Source organism: Maniola jurtina, chromosome 5, assembly GCF_905333055.1.
Source record: "Maniola jurtina chromosome 5, ilManJurt1.1, whole genome shotgun sequence".
NCBI lineage: Eukaryota > Metazoa > Arthropoda > Insecta > Lepidoptera > Nymphalidae > Maniola > Maniola jurtina.
In genome coordinates this window covers 1538674-1551512 of record NC_060033.1, presented here as the reverse complement: position 1 = coordinate 1551512, position 12839 = coordinate 1538674, and the positions used below count along the sequence as shown (strand labels likewise).

Below are 12839 nucleotides of genomic sequence, written 5' to 3'. Positions count from 1 at the left end.
CTATAATTCTCGGAGGTATAGCGGTTAACGATATTAAAGTGAAACAAGTTGATACTAGCTAATTACGCTAAGTGGCCAGGCCGCATGGGAAATAGCGGCTGGCAGTTTAAATTTCATTAATGGAAAAATGGAGTATAAAGTTAATTTATTTGATGTTTCTTTTTAAAACAAAGGTACAAATATGTACCTACGAAGGTGATAGTGAAGATCATGATAATATTATGACGACCATTATTGGCAATTGACATAGTTGGATAATTGAGTAAGTAATTAATTTATTTTTTGCATATGCGTTCAGTTTTCCTCAAACATGATAAAAATATGAAGACTCAATTCGGAAATGAAATTACGTCACGGCCTTTAAACCCTCAGCGGCAGCGAACTATGTTACGTTCAGTCTCAAAGTAGTTACAAAACAAAAGAACAAAGTTGTAACTCCACAAAATCCTCAAATATTAAACTCAAACATCGAAACAACTAAAATAATATCTAAACTTAGAATTCCAAACAACAAAATTCTCCCGGACTTAAAAATTGACGACCGCCACAAAATTGCCTCTAAAGCTACGGATAAAACTAGTGAAATTCCGCGAGTGGTAAAATTCCGCTCCAGTGTGATTATTGAAATTCAATCATTCTGTAAAAACACATCTATTAAATCGAGGCTATTAAACAATAATTGGTGGATTCCTTTGTTAAAAAGTTGCGTGGGAGCAAATGGTTAAACTTTCAATTGCACACAAGATATTGTAGTAAGATGTTACTTGTTACATAGATAATATTGTAACTTTTTATGATTTGAAAAGAGTAGATAACTGTAAGCCGGAGAAAGAAACGTTGGGAGACAACCATCTCATTGATCCGAAGACTTCACTAAGCTTGCGGGAAAAGTTTGGAGGAACTCACCCAACCCCGGAAAGAATGGCGTGCGCATGAAGAGGTCTATGTCCAGCAATGGAAAAGAAAAAGAATAAGAGAACTGCTAAGTTTCTTGCTGGCTCTTTTCCGTAGAATTTGTTTTCCAAGCCAAAGTTAGAGTCCCAAACGTAGCATAAGAGACGCCAAAATAAATTTTGAATCATGGTATTATTTTTCGAATTTGAGTTTTGTTAGAATCCATACTTTTTTACTACTTGATATTATAAATGCGAAAGTGTGTGTGTGTCTGTCTGTCTGCTAGCTTTTCACAGCCCAACAGTTTAACCGATTTTGATAGGTACAGATTAGTTTCCCGTGGACGGACACAGGCTACTTTTTAGGCCGGAAAATGAAAGAGTTTCCACGGGATTTTTAAAAACCTAAATCCACGCGGATGAAGTTGCGGTCATCTAGTAGGTGCGCCATAACTATTATACTGATATACCTAATATCAGACACCACTCAGCCCGGGCGTGTTTTTCTGTGCCTTGTCCACGCTGTCCGATTGAAGTTTTTGGTACCAAATTGTATTACTAACAACTGCTATCACCAAAGTTGCCTCGTGATTAAAACTGAGTTAATTTGTAAAATTCCGCAAGCTGTACTTCCCCTTGATTTGTCCATAGCCTTATACAACCCATTCAAAATTATCTTCTACTTTAAATTTAATACCTACTCACTTTTCAATTTCAATTCTATTCATATTTCAATATTAATAATGCCACTGAAAATGAGACTTTGTCAAAGAGTATTAGAATTGGTATTACAATAGCCGTGAAGGCTTTGTGCGAAAGATGTTTGTCCTCGCTGAAAAGGCTTCATCGCATTACGGTTCACGTGTTCAGGAAATCTCACGTCAATGCTCATTTGACTACGTTGAAGAGATAATATTCAATTGTTTTCAGCCAAGTCTGCTACTAAATATATTATTTGAAAAAAAAAAATTGTACTTACCAGATATTCTATTTTTATGATTTTTTCCTGCGTTCTGATCCTATAATATCCATAGCTCTTTTACTCTAACCACAAAAATATGACGGTTCATCTTTTATTAGTAACCTAACCATATCAGAGCACCGATGTGAACTCCAAATGTCTTGATGCAAACGAATGAATTTCCGAAAAATTACAAAAAAAAAATGTAAAAGGTTATAAAACTAATGTAAAACAAAAGACATTAATTAGTCCATAAAATACTTTGTGATTAAGCTATTAAGAGCGTTGCTATTAATAATTTCTTCATTCATCCCGCTAATTGAAACATCAAAGTGACACTGTTTATAAATTGGCACGCTATCAACTATCTGAAAATCGTTAAACGGTAATTTACGCGACAAATAAATCTATTTTAGGGTTGTAAAGATTAATTAAATATCCAATTTATGGTTTGGGATATTTTAAACTAAATTTTGCCTAAAAATGTAATCTTACCTGGATCTCCTTGAAGGTAGTGGAAACTTCAGTGGTCCTGCAGATTTTCTTCTACACACACTGGGTACACCTAACATGTTATCTTCATCCTCAGTGTCAGATGTACTATCCAGATTTACTAACGCTGGTGCCGATCGCCTTCTGTTTGCTTTTAAATTGGGGACTTCTAACATGTCTCTTATTACTTCGCAATATTTACATGACGTGGCCTTTTCTATGTATGCTTTTGTTATTTCGTACGCATAGCTCTCCAAAAAACATTTATGACAGCCGGGAACATAATTTGTTTCCGCGTCAGTCGATTCTTCGCTGGGATCTTGTTTTTTATAGTGCATTTTTTTCTCCATTGCCGATATGCTTCCGTCTAATATTCTCTTCTGATCCTCTTTCGTTTTCTTCTCTTCTTCTTCAAGCTTTTGTTGTCGTATCTCTTTCAAGCATTCCGCTTGGTCGTTATAGTATTCAACGCAATGGCGCTCGCTCTTGGATGACCTTGTTGGGCTTTTTTTCTTAGGTTTTTTTATTCCTATGTTTATATTGAGAGGTTCGATTCTCAAAGATTTCATTTGTTTTATTATGTGCTCTTCGACATAGGGGTAACCATAAGACGACACTTCGTCTACGGCATTGGCAGTGTTCTGATCGTTAATAGTTTTGGCACGAGCATCGTCTTTGTTTCTAATAGCCATTTTATCGTGTTTACCTAACTCTTTGATCTCGTCGCTCTGCCCGTTAATTTTATGTCCGTTTTTTTCTGTACACTTTGCAGACGACGAGTCGTCGTCTAGGCATGTTTCGTAACCGTCGATTTCATGGTCAATGTACAATAAGGAGTTGTTTTGCTCCTGGACGGAAATTCTTGTGGTTGCATCGTAAAAACTGATGGTGTCATCTTCAGGAGAATTGAGACTTTCTTTCAAATTTTCATCATTTTTCAATTTTTCTCTACTCGCATCAGATTCTTTCCAATATTGTTCGAAACTAATCCTCTCTAATCCCGTTGGAGTCACTGCAAACACCATTTCGTCCGAAGTTGACAAATCTTTACTTTGTTGCTTTGATAAACATCTTTCCCCATCTGTTCCTTTTCTATCGGCAGATTTACTTCTCATACTTAATGCTCTGGGTGCAACCAGTATATCGTCTTCGGTTATTGTCATATCATCATCATGTTCATCAATAGAGTCATCCGACTTGGATGTTTTTAGTTCCGTTATGCCGTTTATTTTTTCAACTTCGTTTTTCTTTCCGATCGCCATAATATCTTTATCCTCATTCAGGCTGCTGTCTTTTTTATAATCATCGTAGCTTATATCGGCCAAAGCAGACAATTCTTCATCTTTTATAGAAGACTCTTCAGGCTCTAAACATATTTGCACAACTTCCAACCCCTCGCCATATTCTTGTAAACATTCGTGAAAGGAATCCATCCCAGTGTGATCATCTGATGCCAGGGAATTGATGCATTCCTAGGGACAAAATATTTAAAATTTAGGTGCTTTATTTTAACTTACAAATAATATGGTCAGCAGTAGAGAGTGGAGGCTAAAAGAAAAGAAAAGATATTTTGTAAAACATTTATTTATGCGCACAACAAAGCATTCTGAACAACATTTGAAGCTAATTTTAAAGCTCAAACATAAAAAATAATTACTATTTTTAACAACGACTTATTTATTTATAACTTACACGATTTAAACAGTAGCATCTTCTTCGCAACTTTATAATATAAATTATTTTTATAACGATCAATACCTATCGATTTTTTTATAAATATCAGGATTTAAAAGTGATTTGATCTAGAGAATTGAAATATGCCAACTTTGATACTAGCATTTTTAACTATTGGCTTATAACTACAATAGAGAATGATATCGCAAACACATTACCGTGTTGTAGAAGTGTTGTAACGTGCGAGTCATATAGGTACGTTTCAATAGAATTCACTAGCGCGCTGAAGCATAAGCTTCGTTTATTTCAGAGCAATAAAGTGCAACATGGCCGCATAGTATGATAATTTTGAATATAGCAAGAATCTTAATATTCTACTCTATACCAGAAGGTTATCTTGGCATAAAATAGACTGCCGCGAGCTGCTTAGGGCTGCAAAATTAATATTTCCATTTATAATTTGTCACATTATAGCATGTTGTTTTTTTTGACGTAAAACAACCTTTGGATTATATCCGATTAGTCTAACGTCATCACGCCACATTACTTCACAACACGATAATGTGTTTGTAACTTAATTCTCTAATTTTCTATTACCGGCTACTGTTGCTATGCCTAAATTAAACTTACATTCTATGATATGTTTGTGTACTTATACCTGTAATATCATAAAGTTCAACTTTGAGATCTCTCGTCATAAGGTTTCTCGTCAGTACTGGACCAAAAATTAGTTTCCTTTCTAAATCTTTAGTTTTTATGTGTTTTAAGATGTATAATTAGTAATATTCATTTAAATATGACTGATTTCTCTTATTACTTCATTACGTATATAGCAAAGTGTTCCAATAGGTACTAGCAATACCTAAACCTTACAGAAATCAGCTCTTAAGAGGGGTCTCTCCGTCACTCGCTCCATACAAACGTAGTTCCAAATTCCAATTTCATTTGAATATTAAGCAACCAAAGTCCATGAAATTTTGCAGACATATTCTAGAAACTAATATCTATGCCTGTGGTTTCCCAGATTTCTGTTAAAATATTCGGTTTCAAAATTACGCGGTCTTAATAATTCACATACAAATCTTTGAGCCCTGTTGTTATAAAACTACATATTTTTAGAAAAATTTAAAACACCACAGTCACAGATATTAGTTTCTAGAATATGTCTGCAAAATTTCATGGACTTTGGTTGCTTAATATTCAAATGAAATTGGAACTAAGATTGTATGGAGTAAGTGACGGAGAGAGCCCTGTTAAAAGTCATTTGTACGGTGTGTAAACACTGAGAGCGCAAAACTAAATTCTTTAGTAAAGCGCTGTCTCTGTTACGTAAATGCTTACGAATGATAGAAACAAAAATCTCAATGGGTGTCAACCATTTTGGGTCACCAATCACAAACTTGTTTTCAAAAACATTCGAAATTCAATTAGAAAATGTTTTCAAAAGACATTTGAAATTCAATGAGAAAATACAGTGTCGTTTGTGATTGGTTGGTGACACAAAATGGTTGAAGGTCACTGAGATTTTTGTCTCTGTTAATTGTATGGGATTATGTAACAGAGAGAGCACTATACTAAGTTCTTTCCCTGGATAGAGTATAGGAGTAGAGTGGAGGAGTATAGGCACAACAATAAAATCCAATGCTGATAGTTTGAACTTAGATCACAGTATACAATTGGGGCAATTCATTTTTCATTGGGGCATAATATAATATTTTATATTTTTTGGGTGTTTACATGCCATTGCGGCAAAATATCTACCTATTAAGTATTATAACTACCATTTACTAAATATATTAATATACCCTTTACACTTCACAATTATATATATAAATAAGCGACGAACAAACAATATTATCATAATAATATTCTCGACAACGTCTCTTTCTTACAAAAATAACACCAATTATATTATCACATTTAATTGACTACAACACAGACGAATTGCTACATTCCATTACACAACCAAATACCTACCTACACCAGTTCAAACCCCGAAAAATGTTATCATAGAACTATATTACCCCTTTCATTAACCCCCGACCCAAAAAAGAGGGGTGTTATATTATTAAGTTTGAGGTGTGTATCTGTGTATCCGTCTGTGGCACCGTCGCTCCTAAATGAATGGACCGATTTTAATTTAGTTTTTTTTTTTGTTTGAAAGGTATGATCGAGAGTTTTCTTAGCTATAATCGACGAAAATCGGTTCAGCCGTTTGAAAGTTATGAGCTCTTTTCTAGTTTTCTAAATTTTAAGTTATTAGAGTTTGTGCTTATTGAAGTCGGTTATTATTTTTCTTTTGAAATTTTTTACTAGCTTGATGCTTTCTACCAGGACTGTGCGATCCTCACCCCCGAGTGAAACTTGTATTTGCCTACATATCCACTCCACGCATTTACCTGTCGAAGATACAACGGGTACTTATTCCCCAAGATTTTCCTGGAAAAAGGACAATTGACCTAATCTAGTACTAATTTATCATCTAATTCTAATATAGTATGAATATTAAGAGGAAGAAAGACAAGAGAAAAGAGTTAATTTGTGCTAGCTGAAGCGCATTGTTTCTCAGAACATAATAACTACATTAATTATTTTATTAATAAAAATAGCTGCGATAGTAATATTAAATATGAATATAGAATAGATAATAATAATAATTAGCGTCAATTAAAAATACTCCAAGAGGACTATTAGAGGGGATGTGTCTAGGGTAACTGATGGAACAATCGAAATCAACAAGATAATATTGCCATTCCTATACCCTATCCGCGGATAAAAGTTAGTATAGCGGTCTCTATGTTATGTGATATGAATGATGGAGACAAAAATCTCAGAGGGCGTTAACTATTTTGAGTCACCAATCAATCAAAAACATGTTTTTTTTTTTAAAAAAATATTCGAATTTCCATTAGAATGCATAGTTTCGTTTGTGATTGGTTGGTGTCTATTAGCGTAGCTTTATTCATTTGTATTGGGATTAAGCAACAGAGGGCGCTATACCAACTTCTTTCCGCGGATAGAGTAAAGTGCAGAGAGATCTTAGAGATCATTTTATTTATCAGCCCTATCAGTGATCGCAAAATCAGTAAGTAGTTCAGTCTGCACACGAGGCGAATGATTGGGCAGTGCACAGAAACAGATCTCAGCGATGCTTGTCTCCTTGGGCTTAACCTGCACAGTTCTCTCAGTATAAGATTTTACTTCTCACCAATTTGAGAATCGAAACACTTTAGTGTTAAAGTAAAATGGCACTTAACTGCCTTGTTATAATGCTCAAGTTTGTACTTATATTAACAGCCAACGCTCCAAGCGGAAACGTTGCAAAATTAAAATCAATGTTACTGAATTTTTGACTTTAAATGAAGTCACATTAGGTCTATTTTACTTTGACGTTATTTTGTTTAGACTCTCGAATACTATCAAAATTGGTGAGAAGTACCTAAAATTTCGTACTGTATGTTGCAACTTGAGTTTTACAATCACTGTGTCAGCCCCGAACCCTCCAACGGCTCAGCAAACTCCATACAAACAACGCATTTGGTTCTATTCTCGTGTCATTTCAAGATGATCTCTGCTTTGATCTTGGGCGCCACTCGGAAGGGGGCATCGATGACGTCATGGGTGCACTGCAGCTGGAGGTCCATGATGTCCCGATGGAGGGACATGATGAGGCGGAGGATTTTCGTGAAATACTCCAGTCTCTGGAAAAGGACAAATTGAAAATTAAAAAAAAAATAGGTTTTTTTTTATAAAGATAAATAATTTTCTAACTTATAGAAAAGGGCAAGGTTTTGCTAAGGTGGCATTTTTTTAAATTGTGGTAATATTGTTGAGTCAATAAAAGTAGTTGTAGCCTAGTGGTTAGGACGTTAGCACAGATTTCCTTTCAAAATGAGAACTGCTCGTCTCACGATATTATTTTCCTTCGCCGTTATAACAAATGATATTTTATGTTCACATAACTTCAAAGCCCGGGTTCGAACCCTGAACCGAAATACGAAGCCGAATGCTTAACCACTAGGCTATAATTATTTATCAACGTAAAATAAATAAAAATCATACAAAGAGAGATTATGAAAGACAGTGTTATACATATACAACATTGATCTACAAAGAAGCATGCAAAAGAATCGATTGTACACTAAAGGGAAAAATTCTTACGCTAATAAAACCAATGCAAAAATAAATAAACAAATTAAATCTTAGAGCGGTAATTCAATTCCCTTTATTGTACAAATTATGCATATCAAATTATAAATGCATGCTTTAAGAACTTCATTAATAAGTAAATACTGCTCTAAGCATTAAGGAAAGGCTTAAAAGTTATAAGCGACTTACTTTACGATTTTTCCCCTCAGTGTACAATTTTTAACACAACACAAAATAGGGTCTTTGTTTTTGGGACTGACTATACCAAGAGAGAGACGAAGCTAGAATCGATAACGCCATCCGTGTCTAACATATAGCTTTGTCTCGCTCTGTCGTACAGACACGCTCATAAATTTATACGACGTAGAACAATAAATTCCTTAAATGTAGGTAATTTTCATTATTTTGGCCATTATGGTACTGGTTAAATAACAACTTTTTGTACAAACAGAATTGTGAGTTACATTAGGTAATTTTTTTAAATTGTAAATTTTTTAAATTGTACCAACCGCGTGTAAGTCTGTACACTGCTAACACATTATCCCCCTAACTAATAAACGTTGTATAGCGATAAGCGACTATACAGGTACAATCTATTATTCCTTGACAGACTTAAATGGTAAACAAGTAACTTCTCGCTGAATTGCGTAAGAGGCACATTATACGCGGCCCATTAGACCTTGTTTCTGATACGAGTGAAAAATCTAACTCCAGGAGGTCTAAAGCGCCGAGTAAATCACGTCGCTTACGCTTTTCTTCGAGAAGGTTTCGGCGATTTGTTTATATTTTAAGTCAGTTAATAAAAACTAAAGTATACACAACTACACAATGCTTTGTTTTCTTCTTTCAAATGCCAAATTACTGATGATAAAAAGAGAGATATCGGTTGTTAACCGCTATAAAACATTAATTAATAAGGTCGTATGACTTTTAACGTATTTTAGTGCTACCTAAATTGCAGCTATTCACCATGAGGTAAAATAGTATGCCAAGACGTTCAAACCTCCCAATAATTTTTTTTTGTTAATATTTATTTAACTACTACGTATATGCATCTATCTCTTTTGATAGGTATGTCCTGATTGTAATATATTTATACAAGGTGTAACCAGAACACTAGCAAAAATGAAGACAGGTGATAGTACTGATGATTACTGATAAGATGCCACAAAAAAAAACATTGCGAATTTTTTTTTGATCCTGTATTTTTTTTTTAGTTAATTTTAGTTTAAGTTCGATATTGCAAATAAAACATCTGACTGACGCTAGAGGTCAACGAACGTAAATAGGCCGCGTGACGTCAATTCCGCGTCGTAGGTAGGACATTGACCCGAGTTTTGCACGCTACACATTATAGTTTTGAATAATACTAAATCACTAAAACTACAAGGCAAATGGTTACTGGCATTGGATTGTGTTTAGGTAGTATAATAATAACCCTTAATTTTCTGCTAGCGTTCTGGTTACACCTTCTTTAAAAGTTATTTACTGATTGCTAAATTGTAATAGTAAGTTGTTTACTACCAACCTGACTACTTTGCACACTGTGTCCGTTCGCGCGTTCTCCGCCCACCACTGTGCTGCAGGGCAGTGGTTTGGCGACACCTATCGTCACCGTACCTGTAACAACATGAACATCATTATCATCACTATGATCAACCCACAGACCGTGGATAAACCCAAACCAGACCAAGACATCCAACTCAATGCTATACCAAACTTTTTCTTTAAGCTTATCGATAGAATCAAGCGTAACACTAACTCTAAAGTTATTAAAAATAATAAAAACCAAAACATGAACTAAAAAGTAATTTCACATTTGAAAACTTTTAAACATTCAATTTTTTTTAGTGTCAAATGTCAATGGGTGACGTAAGGATTCAACGATATCCAATACATCTAGACCCATCCAGGCGTTTAGAAATTATGGTGGAATAAATAAACTGACATACATACATACATGAATCCTAAAAACAATAAACTCCTTCTTTGGATAGTCGTTTAGAAATAGCACGAGATCATAACATTATACTATGTAATTTATTAATTCACAGTACACAATCTTCCTACTTACATTGATCCATAAGAAATAGAACTAGACAATAATAAAGCAATTTTTTCCCAATGATGACTACCACAATACAACCATTGAACAGATACACGTTGATACAGAGATCTGATCTGAACCTTTAAAATGATTTTCATAAAACATTTCATATCTTTGTTAATTCAAATAAATTGTACAAATATTTGTAGAGTTCTTTCTACAGCACAATTATTGTTACACACTGATAAGATAAATTCTGTTCACATGATTCTGTACACCTACTTGTGATGTGTGAAACGTTGCGTGATTTTTTCGATGAGTTTCATAAATAAAATAAATTGAACGCCGCGTATGGATAGGGTGCTAACCAGGGTATACACTCTGCTCAGCTTATTAAAAGTCTGGCCTAAGGATAATTTCATAATTCCAAAGGAATCCTACTCAAGATTCTTTTTTAATTTATAGACTAACGCTTGGCTGCAATCAGACCTGCTAGCAAGTGATGATGCAGCCTTAGATGGCCAACCAACCGTTAAACCGTGAAAAAAAAAACTATATTCTATACACAAATGCTTATATCTGTAATCACTATATATAATCATATTATATCACAATTCAAAGCTGGTATGAAAAAGTTGCAGTAATTAGATAGATAATATTTGAATTTTCTATCCTGGCACCGCTAGGAGTGACTTTCTTTCATGTGTTACCAACGCTTGCTCTCCTATTTTGGGCACATCATGCAACGAGGGAGTGATAGTTTGGAAAAACTTATTGTGACGAGCAACACAGAGGGCAAAAGATCGAGAGGCCGCTCACCAACCAGATGGGTAGACCAGCTGAGGGACTCCAAGTGCCACACAATTGCAAGACTAGCCTCTGACAGAAGCCGAATGGAAGCAATTAAACCGCACGAGGTTACAAGAACAGCAGGACCACAATCTTCAGAAATGAAGGAACGACTAGAGAGAGAGATTTGAATTTTAACCAACTTGCACCACTTTTATTGATTTACAGGGTATAAAAGTACAAAAAAAAACTTGGGTTTAGTACACGTCTGTTTATCTGCACTGGTTGCGGAACATTTCGAGAAAGAGTTTTAGTTTCCAGAATGTGAACATGTTTTTCATGTCTTTTATACGTTTCCGAATAAACTATCGTTGTTTGTTATTGCTACTAATCTAAAAGTAACACAATGTTTTGTTTTTTGGCAGTTGAAAGTTATTTATGATCTGTTATGTTCGCGAGAGCAAAAATACATATTGCTATAGGAAATTGTTTTTACTCAACTATTCCGATAACTTACACGAGATTACACATTAGTCATAACCAGTATCATAACACATTTTGTTTTAAAAATAGTAAGACCCATGTACAATTATAATAGGACCCTAGAATAGTGAGCACAATGTCCCGCTTTCGGGTTAGAAGTTAGAACCCCCTTCCTAACTGATCTTGTAAATACTCTCTGATCGTATGTTAAGAGTTCTCATTGCTAAGGGTTATGACCCCTTTCCATTAATCACATAATGCTTAGAGTTTTTTGGATTAATAAGTGTATACTAGTAGGAACTGCTTGGTTACCTTTTGGTGCACTCTTGATAGCTCTGACAGCAACAGCAAGCGGGCTTCTAGAAACGTCAAGGCCGTTGACTGACACCAGCCGGTCACCCGGCGCCAACCGCCCGTCCGCCGCCGCCGCTCCACCGCCTACCACCGAGCGTACTACGATCACAGAGCTACCCGGCTCGGAAGGATCCTGCACCAATGAAAAATAATTACAACTAAAAATACATTGTAAGCCAACATGGATTAGCAAGGACTGGGCAAGTCATGCGTCTGCATCTGCAATGCCAGTTTGTAAAGAGGTTACTATTGAGAAGAGCCAGCAGAAAACTGAGCAATCTATTTGGACCTCAATCCATCCAAGCGCCGACTTGCGGTTCAAGCAATACGATGTTACTTCTATCACGCCTTCAAAGGTAGAACTAACCAAGCACACGATCTTCTGCGTACTGCGCTTACCAAGTAGTCCAGGACGGAAAAGCCCAGGCCGCGGTCCTCTTTCTGCAGTTCGATGTACTCCACCTGGTCGCTCCACATAGCCAGCCCACTCAGCGGCTCCAGGAACCGCGATCTGTTGCACTCCAGCTCTTCCGTGCAGAATCTGCGCTTACCAAGTAGTCCAGGATGGAGAAGCCCAGGCCACGGTCCTCCTTCTGCAGCTCGATGTACTCCACCTGATCGCTCCACATCGCCAATCCACTCAACGGCTCCAGGGACCGTGATCTGTTGCGCTCCAATTCCTCCGTGCAGAATTCTGTCGAAGAGAATTAACGAAAAAATATAATCACCCTATTCAGATTTTTTTTCTGGAAGGAGAAAACCCCTCCTGCCTTGCTATGCTTGACTCGATTGGGAATGATATCCAACAGACTATGAGCTAAAAACCTCTTCTCTTCCGCCAGAAACATGGCTGCCTTTTTAGGTGCTAGCTCATTTATCTTCAGAAATGCAAGAAATGGGTTTGTATAGGGCTACTTTTATGGGGATATTTTTTGAAATAACTAAAGTCAAAATTATTCAATATGGAAAAAGTTTATAAAATAAACTGAGCTCCGCC

General features: G+C 35.8%; 1 protein-coding gene across 3 annotated transcripts in view; it reads right to left on the bottom strand.

The window, feature by feature from the left end:
- Positions 1-12839, bottom strand: part of LOC123865440 (inaD-like protein) — a 130470-nt gene that overhangs the window by 74084 nt on the left and 43547 nt on the right. For 2 of the 3 annotated variants that reach the window (XM_045906462.1, XM_045906460.1), the window contains exons 11-14: positions 12242-12383; positions 11801-11975; positions 9698-9789; positions 2350-3818 (exon numbers count right to left, since the gene is read on the bottom strand). In XM_045906462.1, coding sequence (XP_045762418.1) covers positions 2350-3818; positions 9698-9789; positions 11801-11975; positions 12242-12383 — 1878 coding nt within the window. The other variant, XM_045906459.1, reaches the window with a different exon arrangement.